Source organism: Vipera berus, assembly GCF_964194415.1.
Source record: "Vipera berus genome assembly, chromosome: W".
NCBI classification, from domain to species: Eukaryota; Metazoa; Chordata; class Lepidosauria; order Squamata; family Viperidae; genus Vipera; species Vipera berus.
The window spans coordinates 54,941,675-54,962,195 of NC_138210.1; the positions used below are offsets into that span (position 1 = coordinate 54,941,675).

Genomic DNA, 20,521 nt, shown 5'->3' on the forward strand with positions numbered 1-20,521 from the left:
CCCGGGCCTTGTGTTTGACATGTCTGCTGTATAGCTTCCACGCAATCTTCAAGTGAAGTCCTATGTAGGATGCATTGTAGTCGTTTAAACCAGCATGGCTGGCTGGGGAATTTTGAGAGTTGAAGTCCACAAGTCTTGAAGTTGCCAAGGTTGGGGACCCCTGATTTAAACAAGAGCTGACTAAACCGTGAGTGACTGTGAGGAGGGTCTTCTGGTCAAGATGAGTCTGTGCAAACTCTCCTGGCTACCACTTCTTCCTATAATTCGAGAAGGTCCCACAAATTATACCTGAGTTCCACTTCAGGAGGTGCAACCTTAGCAGTAACTGAAGTAGGAAGGTCCTTGGAACTGAAATGCCCTTGAATCCACAATCTCCCAGCCCTTGCTAGGTTGAACCTGGCCTGCTTCCCCCACATAGACCTTAACAGCCTCTATGCACCAGGACAAAATCTTTTGAGCACCACCTGTTCACTAAGGAGTTGAGATATACAACAGGAAATCATCAACATCTTGATGACACCTGACCCCACGTGACTGGGTGGTCTTGACCAACAACCTCATATAGATGTTGAATACAAGTAGCAAGAGAGTCAAGTTTTGAGGAACCCTGCAAAGTAAGGGTCTCAGCCTCAGCCCCTCCTGATAAGTGCCTGCTGGAACCCATTCTGAAGAAAGGAGAACTGATGCAGTGCAATACCCACCAACCCCCAACCCCTCCCCCCCAAAAAAAATCACTGAGAGATCAAGCGGGATCAAGAGGATCACACCATCCCTATCCTGGTTCCTTCAAAAATCCATTTACAGACATGACCATTGTCTGGTCAACGGATATCTCTTCCTGCAACCAATGAAAACGATCCAAATAATCCACTTTCTCTAGACTGGAATTGCAGCTCAGTAACGTTTACGTTTACGCGGTGGCTCAGTGGGTTAGGACGCTGAGCCTGTTGATCAGAAGGTCGGCAGTTTGGCGGGTCGAATCCCGAGTGCCACATAACAGAGTGAGCGCCTGTTACTCGTCCCAGCTTCTGCCAACCTAGCAGTTCGAAAGCACGTAAAAATGCAAGTAGAAAAATAGGGACCACTACGGTGGGAAGGTAACAGCGTTCCGTGCGCCTTTGGCGTCTAGTCATGCCGGCCACATGACCACGGAGACGTCCTCGGACAAGCGCTGGCTCTTCGGCTTTGAAACGGAGATGAGCACTGGCCCCTAGAGTCATAAACGACTAGCACGCATGTGCGGGGGAACCTTTACCTTTACCTTTACCTTTACCGTTTACACAATTTTCCCCAAGGAAAACAAAAGAGATCAGTTGATCATTATCTAATGCTGCTGAGTCCAAGGATGGCTTCGTGAGGAGGGGATGTGCCACTGCCTCCTCCCAGGTTTGTGGGACTGCCCACTCACTCAAGAATGAATTCACTATTGCTTACATAATTTACTCCTCCGCTATATTGAAATTAGATCCTGAAAGCCTGATGCTTCCTTCCCTTTATATCAATATAAAATCTAGGCCACAAGGCTAAACTGATGAATAAGCACAACAGAACACAAAACATCAGAACCATAGTGTGTTGTGGAAGGAAAGGGGAAGAAAAATGAAAGGAGGAGGAAAATTACCCAGGAGAGAACTTAATGATGCTGGAAGGACCTGAACAGGCCTAAAATAAAATACGATTGGAGTCAGATGTGCAGGAACACATTAGAAACCAGATTAATTATCACAAAGCCATTTAGCCAGCATCCTCTAAGGCTGTTCATGCTTCAGTCTTCAACATGCAGTTTGGAGAACATGGGATCAGGACGTCGTATCTGTCTCCAATACTATAAACTGGCTAACTATTCAGAGCAAAAGGCTACATTAAGGCATTTCAAATCACTGCTACACATTTGCACTTCAATGTGGACCTTTTGGAGAGAGAACCCAAAGCATTTTACAGCACTATTACCTACATCTTGGTCTTGATCAGATGTTGAGGTGGCCTGTGTCATGGTTCCAAAAGACAAAGACGAATAAAACAGAACTCCAAGGCTTGCAAATTCCTCAAAGAACATGTTTATTAGTTACAAAGTATCAGCACATCAAAAGTGAAACCAAGTCTAGAGACACATGTAATAATTCCCCAATACAAAGTTTAAAAATCCCACCCCTAAAACTATGCAAGCAACTACATTCCCCAATACATCTTCTTGGCAGACTTTTTATGGAACGCCTAGCCTGCAGTCTCAGGAGCAGCCGATGACCTTGGTTCCCACGGGACAAAAGATTATTTAGACTAGTGAAGCACTGGGCAATCCCCCTCCCTCCATTCCATATGGCAACCGAAAATAAGTAGGAAAAATGGCTGCAGCCATGCTCATTTGTAGAGTTGACAGCCTGTGGCATATGGAAACACATAAAAATAGATGAATAACAACATTAATGTCATATAATGGATCTGCTCGTGTCTCTCTCTTGTCTATATACTCCAGCACCTGGTGACCTTCTCCATTGGGGAAGAGGATGATTTGACATGTGTGGAAGATGCCATCAGGAAACTGTGCATCATGGATAAGCAAGGGAAGATCTGGGTTCAAGAGATGTTGCTCCAAGTCAGCGGGTCGGCTATCAAGCTCCTTGACATAAATTCAAAGGTGGAGCAGCAATGTTGGGCAGCTAATGAAGATTTGGGGGAGAGATGGGTGTTACCTGTGTCCCGATTCCTCTTCTTTGGAAAGAGTCCATGTTAGATGGATGTCCTTGACTGTCTTTCTTTCCCCCACTAGGAGGAACTGGAGAATTATCCATTGGCAACTGTGGCTTATTGTGATGCTGTCTGCCCTGAGTCTCGGTCCCAATCCTTGCTTGTACTCATGTGCCAGGAGTCTACTCAGCTCAGACCAGATATCCATTTCTTTGAGTGTGATCAAATTAGGGTAAAAGAATTGAGCCTATCAATCCACAAATAATATTTAGAGAATGATCCTATGTAATTACTCAATTCTACTCACTGTAGAAAATTTACGTGACACGGGGATGGCAACTATTCAGTGGCTGGGTGATGAAATTAACATTTTAAAGGAAAGACAAGGTTCATAGATGGTGGGGCCATGCCATACACAGGGGAGGTGCTGGAATTCTCTCCCCCCCACACACACACTTTAACTTTCCCCCTTTTAAAAGAGGAAATTCTACTTCTGATGTTTGACCACTGTGTTTTGAAGGGTCTGAGCGTTATAACATGGTGCCCATAAGCAGTCCAGAATCCTGAGCTTGCCCAGCCCTGATCTACAACATGGGGATTTGGAACAAGGGAAGAGTTCTCAACAAAAATTTGATCTGGTTTCTCCTTTGCTTGGCAGGCGGAATGGATCCAGCAAGACATCAGTAGTGCCCTGCTGGACTTCAACACAGGAGGAAATACCCAACGGACGGAAGCCTTAAGGTACATGCACCGCCTAAAACCCATGGCTGTGATCAGGTAGCTTCAAAGGGCGAAAGGTCACACTCATAAACATGAAGTCACATCTGAGAGTATCTTTATCAAAAACAAGGGTGGGGAACTATGGCCCCTTTATGACCTGTGGACTTCAACTCCCAGAATTCCTGAGCCAGCCCTTGCTGTAAAAAAAGTTGATTCCCAGCAGAGCGGCATGGTGGGTGAAAGCCCATAACTTCTTCCTTACCAGCTGCTTTTCCAGTGTAGTTTTCTCTGTGTAGTCACATCACCATTACAAGTTCACCCTCCCTCAACCATCTCCACCATACAATTTGGACTCAGAGAGAAAGTAGCTATAGGTAGTTCTCGACTTACGATCACAGCTGGAACCAAAATTTCCATTGCTCAGCAAGGCAGATGTTACATGTGCCACGCCCAATTTTATGACCTTTTTTTGCCACAGTTGTTAAGCAAATCACTGCAGTTGTTCAGTGAATCATTCGGTCCTTAAGTGAATCTGGCTTCTCCCCTTGACTTTGCTTGTTGGAAGCCAGCTGTGAAGGTCACAAGTGGTGATCCTGGACACTGCAATTGTCACAAATACATGCTAGTTGTCACCACCTGAATTTTGATCATGTGACCTTGGGGGGGGGGGGTGCGGCGATGGTTGTAAATGTGAGGATTGGTCATGTCACTTTTTTTAGTGCCATTGGCACTTCAAATGGTCGCTAAACAAATGTTGTAAGTCGAGGATTACCTGTATCCAGACTAGCCGTGCCATTTTTCTTTCTACAGCAGCTTGCTATGCAGATTTTGAGAGGTTATTTTATCACGTTACCTTCATGCCAAGAAAAGCTTCATGTACCATATTTCTGACTGGAGGCTGCTATAGAATACGTAACAATACTTTGATTTGAAAGAAAGAAAGAAAAACTTCCTGGAATTACAGGAGGGAAGATGGAAACTTAGAAATAAGGAGAAATTTCCTGATAGTGAGAACAATTAATCAGTGGAACCTGATTGCCTTCAGAAGCTGTGGACGCTCCAACACTGGAGGTTTTTAAGAAGAGATTGGTTGCCTATTTGTCTGAAATGGTACAGTGTTTCCTGCTTGAGCAGGGGGTTGGACTAGAAGACCTCCAAGGTCCCTTCCAACTCTGTTATTCTGTTAATTGGTCATGGGTTGTCTAGATACCTATTATAGATTCTTATGTTGCTGACTGAATGGTGTGGTATGTATTTCCTTCTCATTGTTTTGACCAGGAAAAGCTTGATCCCCACATACAATACAATACATAAGATACAAAGATCCCCACCCTCAAGCTCTAAAGCAGGTGTCTTCAAACTTGGCAACTTTATGACTTGTAGACTTCAACTCCCAAAATTCCCCAGCCAGCATAGCTTTACGACTTGCAGACTTCAAGTTTAAGTCACAGCTTTAAGACTTGTGGACTTCAATTTTAAGCTTTGTGAACTTCAACTCCCAGAATTCCCCAGCCAGCTAGGCTATGGGATTCAACCACGGGAAGTTATACAGGTCAAACTTTAAAGTTGCCAAGTTTGGAGACCCCTATTCTAGAGGGTAAAAGATCCCAACCCTACTTACATAGTTTTATCCAAGTTGCAGTATTGCCCCATTCACTATGTCCCTGAGGTCCCTTCAACATGCTTGATCCTCAGCCAACAAAATATTGCCTACCCCCAGCCTGGAAGTTACACAGGTCACGTGTAAGATGGAAGGAGGTTGCGTTATCCACTGGATATCAGTCTTTCCCTTTGGATCGCAGACTCTATGTTTTTTGTTTTGTTTACAGAGCTGCCCAAAACATGCTTGATAATCAGGAGATCTCTCAGCCTCCTACGCAGGCTCCTTCTAGGTCTAGGACAAAGATTGTTGCACCAGGGCCAAGAGAAGACGGTAAGAACCTTGAAGACTAAAACCCACAACCTTTTATGGAGGAGGACGTTTGGAGAAGAATCATAACTCCTTGGTAAAATGTATGCCATCCATCCAGGTGGTCCTTAAGGCCACTTTCTGGCATTTCCAGTTAAGTGGATATGCCCTAAAAAAAAGGCTATTGCAGCTTAGAAGAGATTTCAGGCTACATCAACCAAGGTTCTGACATAGTATTAAGGAGTTTCCTGGCTTCCTATATTAATTGACTTTAGTGGGAACCTTCTTCTAGAACAGCTTACAAGATGTCATGTTGCACTTCTATATAACTTACTTTCCGTTTGAGTTGCAGGGAACGATCCAGGAATCCTTCCCATCAAGAGCATTTCAGCCACAAATAGGCCTGTCTACATCTTTGTCTGGTCCCTTCACAATTTGTCTGGTTTTCCCCCACTTTGACTAAAATAAGCATGGTATACAAAATCCACACACACACACACACCCCAAAGCTGAAAGCGTTGGCCTCATTCTTAAGGCTGTTGCCATGGCACTGTTGTACACCCTAGTCATCAGAGATCAAAGACCAAGAAAGTGAGGTTCCTCATATAGGCCATGTGGTTGTGGGAGTCACAGAAGAAGACACAGCTGCAGAGTTTTTCCCCTGCCACTGAGCTCTTCAAGACAGATTCATCCTCTTTGCATCCCAGCAAAGTTTATTAGCACTAGAGTCCTAAACTCTTCATTTTATTAGCACTAGAGTCCTAAACTTTTCATTTTTCTTGGTAGGGGAACCTGATCTGGCCTTCATCCAAATAGAGCAAAATGTGGTGAGTTAAATGGGAAAATTAATTCTTACTGTTGGGTTTTTATATAAATGAGATTTGGAGAAGGGGGATAGGAAAGCAGAGATGGTCATTGACTTAATGACTATGGCATTTGCTTAATGACCACAAATTCACTTAATGACCCCTGCAAGAAAGATTGTAAGATTGGGCTAGTCATGTGATTGACCTGCTTTATGACTGTCACGAGTGATGACCATGATGGGACGGTTCCATTATAGTCATAACTCAAGGACTCCCCGTAACAGGTTTAAAAAGTGTGACAACGAAGCTAGCCATCACAGTATGACAATCAACAAGTGACCCTACTCAAAGAGCATCCAAATTCACTTTATTTCCCAAAGACCTTTCAGAAGAGCCACGCTCTCATGTCACTTGTTCCTTTCTCAGTACAAAAAAATATATATTTCTTTTTTCATTCTCTTCATTGCCTGTGTGTCTCTGGCAGGAACTGCTAAACCATGTTTTTGACGATGTGGAAGCCTTTGTGAAAAAGCTGCAGAAGTCTGCCGAAGCTTTCCGTGTTCTGAATCAAAGCAGGCGCTCTGCAAGAGGGCGTCTTCGAGAGCCAGGAGGTGAGAGGATTGGCTGGGAATGCAGAAGGTTGCTAGGGAAATAGGAAATGCTTCTGAAGTCTGTCCCAGTCAGAATTTTTCTGTGAGTTCTAACTCCGTTTTCAGAATGAGTCTAGAACTTACGTATCCCGTCAATTAGAGATGCACATCTGATGAGATCAGGAAAAGGTCCTTTTCAGTGGTGGCCCCTTCCATATGGAACATCTCCCCAGCCCCCAGCCCCACCCCGGTGTATGAAGGGGCCCCGTCCTATTGCTTTTCCAAAAGGCGCTAAAAGTGTGGGTGTCCATGCTGCTAACATCAGATGTTCTTGCTTTGACAACATTTGGAGAGGCAGCTTTGCTTCTTTAAAACTAGATGGAAACTAGTCAAGGAAAGAAGCAACCTAGAACTAAGGAGAAACTTCCTGACAGTTAGAACAATTAATCAGTGGAACAACCTGCCTCCAGAAGTGGTGAATGCTCCAACACTGGAAGTTTTTAAGAAGAGACTGGACAGCCATTTGCCTGAAATGGTATAGGGTTTCCTGCCTGAGCAGGGGGTTGGACTAGATGACCTCCAAGGTCCCTTCCAACTACTACTTCTTCTTCTTCTTCTTCTTCTTCTTCTTCTTCTTCTTCTTCTTCTTCTTCTTCTTCTTCTTCTTCTTCTTCTTCTTCTTATTATTATTATTATTATTATTATTATTATTATTATTATTATTAATCTTGTGTGTTATTTTTAGAATTAGAATTAGTTGATGCTGGGGGGAGTAGGAAGAAGGTCTCTCAAGGCTGTTTTGAAATAAGAGAAGATAAGAATTTGGCTGGTTGTTTAACAGGAGGGAAAGCTTAGAATTCAAACTAATTGGAGAATGTGATTTAGGACAGTTAATTAGAGGGAGGAACTGCAATTTGATACTGTGTACTTAAGGGAGGGGAATCCAGATTTTGGCTTGACCATGTACATGCCGAAGCTATGCTCTTTTGATTAAAGACTCCTTAAGATAAACAATGTTTCAAGGTTTTTTGAACAATTGCATCTGTCGGAACCATGACAGTGGGTTTGTTAGCTGGGACTGGGGACCCCTAAAAGAGATGGGCCAATCAACTTGCTGATTTGATTGTGTTATTGCTGACGTGTGTGCGTGTGTACGTGTGTTTTGATTTTTTTAAAAAAAAAATTTATTATACAATGCAAAATGTTGTAGGCCCACCGGAGTCATCTCTGTGCGAGTTGGATGGCGATATAAATTTGTTTAATAAATAAACAAAACAAATAATTTCATCAGACTCCGCAAAATTCCACTGTGGCTTTGAAACTTTTCCCTTCCACCATGGGCCTCTGCAATGGATCTCCCGACAATTTCAGAAGTGCCTCACGTAGATGCATTATTCTTTCTTTTGGCACATGTCACGTGAGCTTCTTTGCCAAGAAATTTTTAGAGACACTAGTTCTAAAATACAGAGCTGAGGCCTACAAACATAATTAGACTATTATAATGGCGTGTTATTTCTGCATCAGTATGGTTGAGTTGCTCTGTGTAGATTTCTAGAACCAGGAGCCTTGGTTTTCTCAATCAAAAAAAAAAAGGATTTCAGTCTTAGGGGTGGGAGTTCACCAGCCCCCCAAATAGATAAAGTTGCAGGGAGATTTTTTACTGTTTTTTTTCTTCTTTACCACAACCATAGAGGGACTCTTGACCATCAGAGCCAAACCCCCATCTCAAGAGGAGTTTGAAGACACTCTGTCCAAGTTCAAATATTCCTTCAGCCTTCTGGTGAGTTTTGTGTATAGTTTTTTTTTCTCCTCCCAAGGAAATGGAAGGTATCTCCTTGGGTTGTGCTTACAACAAAATTATTATATTTTCTTTTCCACCACTTAGGCAAGGCTGAAATCTAACATCACTAGCCCTACTTCAGAGGAGCTACTATGTATTCTTTTCAAGCCCTTGAAGATGGTAAGTGCTGAAGAAGAGGAGGAAATGAGATATTTGGTAGCTGAATTAGTAATAGTGTATTTCTCAGTCTTGCATCTCCCAAATTGTGGACTTCAACTCCCAGAATTCTGCAGCCTATATGGATGGGACTGTTCTGTACCAGCCTGCTACCGGCCCTGCAGAAAAGGCAGGGACAACCCCTTTACAAACGGCAAGAGGCTGGAATTACGCCTGCCAAATTTATAGCTACAAAAACAAACAAGACACGAACCAAGAAACAGGAGCTTTAAGAAACATGAACTATCCAAGCGGTTGCCTTCAGCAAACCAGCCCTCCCCACACATTCCCCTTATATAGAGTTCAGGGCGTGGCTTCTCTCTGCCTCCTTCCGAGAAGCCCCATTGCCTTCCTCTGTTTACTCCTAATTGACTGCCTCCTGCGTCGGGCGTCCTTGAACAGGGCCAGCTGTGGGTCATCTTCATCCACGCTGTCAGGCTCACACAGCTGGGTCTCCGTGGTGACCAAGTGGGAGGGGCCTGGATGAGGGCTCTCATCAGCAAGATCTTCAACCCCCTCAGCAAGGTCTTCAACACCCCCCTCCTCCTCCTCTGAGTCGTCCGACCCAACTGCTGAACCCACAGGCTGACCCTGAATCACAACAGGGACATAGAATTCTGGGAGTATCCAAGACTGGGAAACAATAGATTTGTAAATATACATGGGCAGTTGGATTGTAAAAGCAGTAGAAGAATATGAAATTGTGTTAAGGGACAATAATATTTAAATAGCACATGTGAAATGCGAAGCTGAATTCCACAGGAATAGGGGAGAATTCCTACAGAACAAGAAGCAAGAAGGCTAATACAGTACGTACACTTCCTCTGAATTGCTTGGCTTCTGTATCCTTTTTTTAAATAAAATACTTTGGGCCTCAGTTCCCTTAGTTGCAGAATTGTGTAATACTTTATAATCCATGAAAAGCTTTATCATGGGATTACGTTGCACGTACCAATGATTCCTAGATGAGCGTATTAGTAAATTTCTCTGGGAGAAGATCTCCAGGGGAACAGATAATGTGGATTCTGATTCTCATTTCCCATTTCAGATTGTGGACGCTTCTGGGGGCGTGGAATTTGCTTCTGAACTGCGCAATCCCATGATAACTCTGGAGGCAGTGACTTTGATGCGAAGCTGCTTAGGAGAACAGGAAACAGAATTGTGGCATTCTCTGGGTGAAAACTGGACTAAGCCCAGGTAAGGGGATTTGGGTTTGCTTCCCCTTGTTATTACTTTTGCCCTCTTAATTTTTTTCCCCCTATGGGATGCAGTTTAATCTACCCACTTCCCCTTCTTCCTTCTGCAGTCTTCTAAATATTGCAACTTCTGTGTCCCTATTGGCTATTTAATTTTGGTGAAATAACCCCCTCTGAAGTGATGTCACAGATGATCTGGACCTTGATCTGTTAGTTACTTAACAAGTAATTGGAAACTTTGGAATTTGGATTTCAAAATCTTCTCAAAGATGTCGAGAAGATTTTGGTGGATTAGACCAAATCATTTATGACACAATGTGGTGGGTTTGTTCTAAATTGGTTGACACCTGTTGCCTGGGTGGTTTACTTACCTTGCAGTGATTGAAAATGTCATGACTCTAGCTCCTTCCTTCCAGTTCATATTGTTCCTATTATTTGCTTTGTCCATCAAGGGTGGATTTCCCTAGAGGCTATGCAGCTCCCTACAACCTAACTTTCTGCAGTGACTGGGAACTTCCTGTCCGGGATGCTTTTGGGAAACCTTGGGAAGACCCAGTAGAGATGCAACACCGTCATGAAGAACGACGCACCCAGGTCAGTTTGGTGACGAGAAGCAGGTAGGAGAGCATAAGCTTGAATTCGCAGCAAGAGGACAGCTATAAAAGGTCCACCATAGAGCTGAGGAAACAGTTGAATAGTTGGAACAGTTGAAGAAGTAGATTATCTTTGTCTACATATATGCTGCAGGTTTCGATTGATTGTGTGCCAACAAGATGTATCTTTTCCAGGAGGATCAATCTCCAACTTGGTCCTTCGAGTCTTCTAATAGCACACCCATTACCACTGTAGCTGAGTCCATCCACGTTGGTGCTGGTCACCCTCTCCTTGTCTTTTTCTTTCCCAACTTTATAGACTTTGGTGTATCCATTGCACTGAATTTCAGACCAAAAGATCATTGTTGTGCATTTTGATCTTTTCAAGCAGCTCGTTGCTTTAGTAGCAAATGCCTGGAGTAATGCTGCAATGGATCTGTTGCTTTTGCTTGTGGAAATTTTTTTTTTCAGACAAGCAACTTCCGTTTTATTTGCACCATTGAATGACTTTGGAGCTTAAACTGGCAGAAGGACTTTCACAGATTGTAGCATATTTGCAGTACTGCACTTGTGGTTGTCCAAGTGCCCTCCTTGCCTCAGCTCTGCTGCTTACTGTTGGAGGACACGTTCACACAATAAAATGTCCATCTCGGGATCAGAAGAACAAAGAGATCCAGCAGGAAAGCAGTGTTTTCTAGGATGAAACGGAACTAAAACTTCTATGCTGAAAAGAGGAAAAACCCAAAGCAAGCTGGCCAATTGCAGGGCTCCAGTTTGGAGGACTATCCCACCCCCTCTGGCCTATCCCACCCCCTCTGGCTGCTGGAGAAAACTAAGCCTAAGCAGCCTACATAAGCCTTCCCAGGTCGATAGTCTAATGTGTTTACTATTTCTCTATTTATTTAAATTTATAAGTTTGCCCAACTCCATGATGACTCTTGGCTTACAACAATAAAAACAGTACAAACACCATATAATAAAGAACACCTCCGCCCTGCATATCCCCCTACATAAAAAGTCCAGCCCAACAGACATTATCCTTTTAAAAAAAATGTCACCCACTCTAAGACTTGGGGGGAAAGCTATGATTGCATGATCTTTCAAACGAGGGAAGAGTAGGAGTTCTAGGATGTCCAGAGGGAAGCTATTCCAGAGGCAAGTGGCGTGTCAGAGGAGGTCCATTTCCTGAGTCCCATCACATAATATTGTTTAATTGGGAGGTCTCGGAACATCCCAAATTAACTTTCCCTGCTTACTATATGTTTAATTGTAGACCCATCCAACTGGATGAGGCCAAAGGTTCACGTAGCCAGCCTGTGCTTTCTCTTTGGCCAATCATATGCTTCTAGGAAGCGTGCGTATTTACTAGGCTGCTCATTTTCCCAGAAAAGGGATAGGCCTAAGGCAATAACACTTAGAGTAATATACCGCTTCATAATGCTTTACAGTCCTCTCTCGGCAGTTTCAGCCTATTTCCCCCAAGAATCTGGGTCCTCATTTTACCAACCTCGGAAGGATGGAAGGTTGAGTCAACCTTGAGCCACTCAGGATTGAACTCCTGGCTGTGGGCAAAATCAGCCTGCAATACTGCATTCTAACCACTGTGCCACCACTGCTTCCTGAATGTTTCAGGAACAAGCATGATGGTATGTGGGAAAGTCCTTGGGTGACAAGAGGAAGATTTGCAACCTAGGCAATGGATCTTCCTCCTGTTTTCCAAGGTTATTCAAAACTGAGACTCTGGGAAGAGTGCAGAAAAGAGCAACAAAAATGATCAAGGGACTGGAGACTAAAACATACAAAGAACGGTTGCAGGAATTTGGGTATGTCTGGTCTAATGGAAAGAAGGACTAGGGGTGACATGATAGCAATATTCCAATATTTGAGGGGGTCAACCTATTTTCCAAAGCACCAGAAGGGAAGACAAGAACTACTACTGCTACTGCTAAGCTTGTAAGCCGCCCTGAGTCTTCGGAGAAGGGCGGGATATAAATGGAATTAAAATAAATAAATAAATAAATAAAATAAGAAGCAAAGGATGGAAACTAATGAAGGAGAGAGGCAACCTAGAACTAAAGAGAAATTTCCAGATAGTTAGAACAATTCATCAGTGGAACAACTTGCCCTCAGAAGTTGTGAGTGCTCCATCACTGGAGGCTCTTAAGAAGAGACTGGACAGTCATTTGTCTGAGGTATACGGTCTCCTGCTTGAGCAGAGAGTTGGACTAGAAGACCTCCAAGGTCCCTTCCAACTCTGTTACTCTGTTCTGTTCATTCCCACATACTACCACAGAGTGCTTGAGGAAGTATCTTTGTAACTAGTTATGTCACTCATGCTAACAATTTGTCCCTCACCCTAACAATTTTATGAACAGAAAAGTCCTCCAATCTTGAAAGAGTAGCCACAGAACATTCTTAAAAATTAGCTGTTTTTCTAGCCCAAACAAGTGGAGGTTCTTAGTTCACTTAAAAACTAGCTCCATTTACATTCAGTATTATTCCTGTCCATGAACTGGAGGGAGAGAATTTCAGAAAGAGTCACTTGAGATGGACCTAAACTAACTTTACTCTCATTCTTTCTCTGTGTTGCAGCAATCGGCACCCACAATTGCAGCCAACGGGTAAGATATTGGTGAACATTTTGAGAAAGGATTGGTTACCGGTATTTGGGGAATATAAACAGGGAGTTTGGAAGAGAGGAATAGCATTTAGGATTTTTAAAAAAGCTAAAAGGGAAGGTTGGGAAAGACAAGGATTTTAATGATTAGGGTGGAAAGGGCCATTTCTAATTCCTGGTGCATGAAATCTTTTAAAGAGGAAGTAAAGAAATTGAATATTTGGAACATGCAGAATGCGTGCAATGTTGGAGATTTTAGACCTTTCCACTTTATTGGATGAAGAAGTCGCCAAGCCTGGCTTCCTCAGTCATGGTCATCACCCCCCAGTATAATCACCACTGTAGCATTAACAAAACTCAGTGTGAATAGAGGAGACTATCTTGCTGGGGACATGATTCCAGTCCCTACCCTGATCCTACTGGGAAGAGAAACTTCAAAGAGAAATGAAGAGTTGGAGGTGTGGTGGTGGTGGGGAGATTAACATTTTAGGAGTTAGGGTTAGGTGTGCAAGAATTTGTCATGGGCCCTTTGGGGCAGGGGTCTCCAACCTTGTCATCTTTAAGACTGGTGGACTTCAATTCCCAAGAATTCCTCAGCCAGCTTTGCTGGCTGAGGAATTCTGGGAGTTGAAGCCCACCAGTCTTAAAGATGACAAGGTTGAGGACCCCTGCTTTAGAGGATGGTGATCAGATTGGATAAATTTAGGAGGTTTTCTGAGATTGAAAATTGTGAGCCGTTTATGAAATGCTTAGGTCAATTCTACATTGCTTTTTTCCCCCTCTTCTCTTTCTTCTTTTTTCTAAAAATCTATTTTTTCTATTTTTCTCTATCCATCTATTTATCTTTGCTCTGGGAATAGCTGGGTCCGGTGGTAAAACCAAGGATAGGAGCCAGCTAGGGAGGTGGAGGGCGTTAAGAAGCTTAGCTTAGGGCAGGTGATGGTGTGTTGCAGTTAATAATTGCAGGTTCTTACCAGGGTGAGGGCGCTTTTGGTGATCAGCAACCCTTGGATGTTGAGCAAGGACTTCAAATTGTTGTCCTTAATCTGAACTTACAAGTACTGGTGGCTAGGAATCCAGTTGGCCCACCATGCCTTAAAAGAATGAGGGCCTCTGAACACAGAATTTGACAAGCGACATAAAATTCCCCATCGTGACTTTTGTATTTCAGTCCTATTTAAATTCTCTGTCCTCTTTTTAAGAAATGCTTTAATTATCTATTTACTATTGGATAGTAAGAAATAACTGAGAAGTAATCAGAATGGAGACTTCTGGTATAACTTCCAGAACTTGTAAGTTTTTCTCTCTCGTGGTTCTCTAAATTCATTTATCCCAAAATCTCCGGAGTCTTGATTCTTGCCCAGATCAAAAAGAACCAAAATATTGGCATGTCAATCTTCACTCAACTTATTGACATTTAACCTGTTGAATTGGGTTATGCTGACAAAAAAAAATTGTATTCCAAATGCTATTTTAACTATCTTTCAAACAATCCTTACATCATGATTAGGTTACCAAGGATTAGTTGTCTAGGGAAACAGGATTAGCTGTTAAAATTAATTTTTAAAGTTCATAGCATAGATAAGCACATAATGAGATAAGAATAAATAAACTAACAAAAGATGTACCAACTACAAAGGCCTCGAATTAAACTAGATAAACATCCATTATAATTTCTTTCCTACTCTTTACATGCACATATTCATATATTCTGATTAATTTATTCATACACGTACATATGCAGATATGAGGAAGCACCTAATAATCAGTTCATCATAGATAAGCATAGATAAGCACATAATGAGATAAGAATAAATAAACTAACAAAAGATGTACCAACTACAAAGGCCTCGAATTAAACTAGATAAACATCCAATGGAATTTCCTTCCTACTCTTTACATGCACATATTCATGTATTCTGAATAATTTATTCAAACACGTACATATGCAGACATGAGGAAGCACCTAATAATCAGTTCATCATAGATAAGCATAGATAAGCACATAATGAGATAATAAATAAACTAACATAAGATGTACCAACTACAAAGGCCTCGAATTAAACTAGATAAACATCCAATGGAATTTCCTTCCTACTCTTTACATGCACATATTCATGTATTCTGAATAATTTATTCAAACACGTACATATGCAGACATGAGGAAGCACCTAATAATCAGTTCATAATGTAGCAGGGAGGAAGGGGAATCTCTCATAGTTCTCAAAATAAATTAAAATCAAATTACTGTTTTGCAGTGGTACTAGAAATTCTGGATTTGACCAGCACTGCTTGAATGCAAAGATAAAACTAGACAAAGTCTCAATGTAACACTGAAATAATCCTTGTAGGTAACTTCTCCCTCTTTTTATTTTTGCTTAGAATGGAGAGGACTATGTTGTTTTTTTTTACAACCTGGAAAATGAGCTAAAACACATCCATGCTAAATATAAACAAGTTTAAGGCCAATGTCATGGGTTTCCCAAAAGATAACTGGGAAACATAACATCATCACAGATTTGTAGAAAATGTTTAGGTAAATTCTGGGCCATGTAACGTGTTTGCCATGCGGGAGAACTTTGGGATTATGCCATGGAGTAAAGGAAGAGGAAGCAGCTAGTAAAAAATGAACTGGTGTAAGAAGGCAGAATGCTTGCTTCCCCTTATAACAGGTCCTTTTTATTGCCGTGCTCAACTGCCAGGAAAAATGAACAGCTTAAGAGGAGAGAAGAACCACAGAAGAATGGGAAGACAATCAACAGTTTCTCCTCTGTTAGAAGTGTGTGTATGTATGTGTGTGCATGCACACATACACAAGCATGAGTATTTCCCCGTTCTTTTTCTCCGCGTCATGGTGGAGAAAGCATCATTCTCAATAAGCAATGTTGTTATATGGTGGGAATAGACCCCTCTCACAAAGTAAGTAACAGATACCTGATACCTTCAAATATGATATAAAAGGATCACCTAGGGTTCATACTAGTGCCCAGCTACCCGTATATTTACAGTGTAATTTGTCCATTCGTTTTCAAATCATGAAAGTGGATTGTGAAGACAAAGGCAGTTTGGTCTAGTGGTGAAGGCACCAGGCTAAAATCCAGGAGACTGTGAGTTCTAGTCTTGCCTTAGGCATGAAAGCTGGCTGGGTGCCTAAGGCCAGTTACTCTGTCTCTCAACTCAACTTACCTCACAGGTTTTTGTGAGCAAAATAGGAGGGGGAAGCAGTTTGTTCACAACCTTTAGTTATGAAAATAATAAAGGCAGAGTATAATAAAACTTCTTGCAAATCTTTTCATGACATCTCTGCACTACGTTTCATGCTGCAAAACCTAATCGAATTCAGTTTCCAGAATGTTCCCAGCATGTGCTTTATAGTCTAAAAATAACAACAAAAAACAAAAAGTAGTTATGTGGAGATTAGAAAGGGTGAGCCCAGTTATGCAACTGTAGACCACAAGTTTCGCCTAGTAAACATTGCAGGATTTCCAGTTCTTTTGCAAAGAACATAAAATGAGATAAGGATAAAGAGTTGTTTTAAACCAATACCCTAATTACGTAATCTTGTTTGGTCCAACTCTTATGGAAGTGAGGCGCACTTGACTCCCTCACCGTTGGTGAGGATTACTTTACAACAGTCACGTCTTAGGTTCCTTTACGGACGTAAGTCGAAGGCTACCTGTACCTAGGGCAGGGGTCGGCAACCTGGGTGTCCTCTTAGATTCACAGCTCTCCTTAGAAGATCATATAGGAGCTGTGACTAGAGGGGCCTTCGCCCAGGTTCGTCTGGTGCGCCAGTTGCGACCCTATCTGGACCTGGATGCCTTACGTACAGTCACCCATGCACTTGTGACCTCTCGTCTAGACTACTGAAATGCTCTTTACATGGGGCTGCCCTTGAGAACCACTCGGAAGCTTCAGCTGGTACAGAGTGCAGCTGCACGAGTTCTTTTGGGGGTCTCCCGATACTCCCATATTACACCTCTGCTCCGTGAGCTGCACTGGCTTCCAGTTACCTTCCGAGTGAAATTCAAGGTGCTGGTAATGACATACAAAGCCCTACATGGCATGGGTCCGGATTACCTACGGGAGCACCTACTGCCGGTGTCATCGTCCCTCCGTCCTATACGTTCCCACAGAGAGGGCCTCCTCAGGGTACCACCGGTCAGAGAATGTCGGCTGGTGACCCCCAGGGGGAGAGCATTCTCGGTGGGTGCTCCAATCCTTTGGAACCGCTTACCAGCTGAACTCCGGATGGCCCCCGACCTTCGCTCCTTCCGGCGTGATCTAAAAACTTATCTATTCGAACAAGCCGGCCTGGCCTGATGGATTTGGGTTTTAAAATTATTTATCTAATGTATTCTTATTTTATTGCCCTGTACACCGCCCTGAGTCCTCTAGGAGTAGGGCGGTATATAAATCAAATAAATAAATAAATAAATAAATAAATAAATAAATAAACCTTGGCTCTTTTATGACTCGTAGACTTCAACTCCCAGAATTCCTGAGCCAGAAGGCTGGCTCAGGAATTCTGGGATTTGAAGTCCACAAGTCATAAAAGAGCCAAGGTTGCTGACCCCTGACCTAGGGCTTTCCCCTTCATTTTGTCCCACAACAGCAATCCAAGGAAGAAGGTTTGGCTGAGGGAGAATTATTGGCAGAAAAGTAAAGTAGAACTTGGGCCTTCTCACGCCAAGTCGTACTACTTTACCACGCCCTCGTGCTATCTGTGATGCACATCGCCTTCCCAATAGTTCTCTGGAAAATGTCCCCTTTCTCCCTTGTGTTAATACAAACATGGCTGTGGTTAAAAGCACACTTCGTTATTGGCCAAGCTACAACCTAATTCTTTTTGCAGTCAGAGTAAGTTCGGAATGTACAGGAGCAGAGAACAAAAGAACAAAGCAGTAGCCCAAGGAGGAGCTCAAAAGAACTTAGGGAATCCTTCAGGCCTTGGGGACTTGGGAGGGGACCAACGAACAAAAGACCAAGCCCAGCCCTTTCCCTAGATAGAAAAAGAAAGGAAGGAGACTTGGGTCTCCCAAGAAGTCCAGGAGAATAAAGTAGAGCCCAGATTAGCTCAAAAGAAAACAGAGTGTGTTCAAGCAGAACAAGAAAGGAAGTGAACAAGAATTCAGTTCTTTTCTTCTCTGCTGCCTTATGATTTGGATGAGACCCTGATGCACGGGGGTAAAGCAGTTAGGGCAATGAGGGCGAACCTTTTAGAGACCGAGTGCCCAAACTGCAACCCAAAACCCACTTATGTATCATCATCAGGTGCCGGGTGGGCGTGGCCCTTTGGGTGGGCGTGGCCCATTGGGTGGGCGTGGCTGCAGTGGTAACGGCAGACTGGGTGGGACTAAAAAGTTCAATCAATCAATTCAAACTTTGCGAGATCTCTTTTTTTTTTCCCGAGAGAAGTTGAAATGGATTGATTGATTGAACCTTTTTTTTTTGCCCACGGCGGCGGAGGCCTAAAGCGAAAAGGTTTTATAAAACCCAGCTGAAGGCCTGGGACTGAGGTGACGGCGCGCGTGCCCACAGAGAGGGCTCTGCGTGCCGCCTATGGCACGCGTGCCATAGGTTCGCCCCCACGGAGTTAGGGGAACTCAGCTCTGAAAGCAGGAAGAAGATTGGAGGAGAGAGACAGAGAGATGAGACTCTTCCAGAAGGCAAGAAGCCAGAGTCAGGGACCAGGTGCTTTGGGCACAGAAGGGAAACGTAACAAGATGAAAACAAGAGGACAGCGGTTTAAAGAAAGATGGCGCCCAGAAGAGAACCCAAGAGGGGGACACTAGACAGCCAGTGAAGGTAGGATTGGAGCAAGGTGGGAATTGGGCTGTCTCCTTTTTCTTTTTCTTCTTGAATTCCTATCCTTCTCAGAACCAGTTTGCAAGATGGGTGTCCCAGCCAGTCCAGCTCTGATCCTCATAAAATCTAGCTGGAAGAAGGATTGCAGTTACTGTACTGTAAATGGTTCAGGGTGTCTTTTCTGGTAGGAAATGCCACCTATTACAAAAAAAAAAAAGAGGCAACTGGTGTAAGCTAATATCTCATTTTGCCCTTTCCTGGTCATTATCCATTCCTTCCTTCTATATCATGTTGTTGTTGTTTTTGTTCTGTAATTGGGCAATCTTTGTGAATATGAGAGTGGCCAGAGTGGGTCACGTTGCTATTGTGGTTAATGCTAATTAATGATAACACCTATACCATCTTGCAATCTTCTCTGCTACCATTTTTTACCGGCAGGATGCATGAAAGTTGGGATATTAGAAATACACTTGCATTACCCCCTAAACCCAGTATATATTAAATAAAATCTGCATAAAACAAGAGACATCTAGAGTTGAAATAAATGTCGTCAATCAATCTGTTTAAAACTACCCAGATGCATGGTGATGCCCAAATCCAGGATCAATTCCACTTTAAGATATTGAAGGAAGCGCTGGATATTTATATTCAGTTCAATAAACAGGACTTAACACTAATAACTCTGTATTTGGAAGTTACCCTTTCATTCTCTATCATACTTGCACCTCTAGATTAAGATGACATGAAGTAAATAATATTTCACAATTCATTTACTAACCCTCAACTATTAACTAGAACAGGGGTGTCAAACTCAATTTCATTGAGGGCCACATCAGCATTGCGGTTGCCCTCAAGGGGCCGGGTGGGTATGGCCAGGGTGGGCGTGGCCTACTGAGTGGGTGTGGCTAGACTGTGTATGGCCTACTGGGTGGGCATGGCCAGCTCTACATCGTTCGCATCGAGGGTGCCTATGGGGGCCTGGGCAGGAGTGGGACAGATCTGAGGGTCTCTGGCAGAAGGAGGGTCTCTGGACCAGGGCCAAGGCAGTGGGGGCCGTTCCCTCACTGTTTCCAGGATGGCTTCGCGGGCCACATGAAACCACTTCGCCGGCCGGATCCGGGCCCCGGGCCTTGTGTTTGACATGTCTGAACTAGATTAATCCTTACTTATTAACATTTAAAACGTTTTGTAGCTTAATTTGTTGATGACCCAAGGGTTGTCAGTCATCCCACTGACCAAACTTCTTTTGCGCACTTCTGTATCTCATCCTTGTCTTTGCTGTGATGCAGACTAAGCTCTACTGAAATTTTCAGGACTTCTGGGACTTTAATTAGAAGTTTCCTTCTTTTGGGTTTTCTTTAATGGATCGGCTTTGTTACCTGTCAAGAGAAAAATTGGTTAACTTTTTATTACTAGTTTTCACTCTTTGTAGTTTTCTTGTTCAATAGCATAGTTTTTTAAAATTTAATTTATTTATTTATTTATTTTATAAATGCACTATTTTAATTATGCTGACAGTTGTAGAAGTACAGAAAACTTAATGTGGACCCAACAATTGTTGTAGTCAATTATATGATGAAATTTGCATATATTTGCAAGTA

General features: G+C 42.9%; 1 protein-coding gene across 1 annotated transcript in view; it reads left to right on the plus strand.

Annotated features, from left to right (window-relative positions):
- The window catches only part of LOC308676727 (epidermal growth factor receptor kinase substrate 8-like protein 1), a 45,403-nt gene that overhangs the window by 13,518 nt on the left and 11,364 nt on the right, over positions 1-20,521 (plus strand). Inside the window, exons 5-15 of the mRNA XM_081342732.1 lie at positions 2,474-2,635; positions 2,768-2,917; positions 3,344-3,426; positions 5,235-5,338; positions 6,074-6,141; positions 6,605-6,731; positions 8,402-8,490; positions 8,596-8,670; positions 9,755-9,903; positions 10,355-10,496; positions 13,088-13,116. Of these exons, the coding sequence (XP_081198858.1) occupies positions 2,474-2,635; positions 2,768-2,917; positions 3,344-3,426; positions 5,235-5,338; positions 6,074-6,141; positions 6,605-6,731; positions 8,402-8,490; positions 8,596-8,670; positions 9,755-9,903; positions 10,355-10,496; positions 13,088-13,116 (1,178 nt within the window). The remainder of the gene's footprint in view (positions 1-2,473; positions 2,636-2,767; positions 2,918-3,343; positions 3,427-5,234; positions 5,339-6,073; positions 6,142-6,604; positions 6,732-8,401; positions 8,491-8,595; positions 8,671-9,754; positions 9,904-10,354; positions 10,497-13,087; positions 13,117-20,521) is intronic.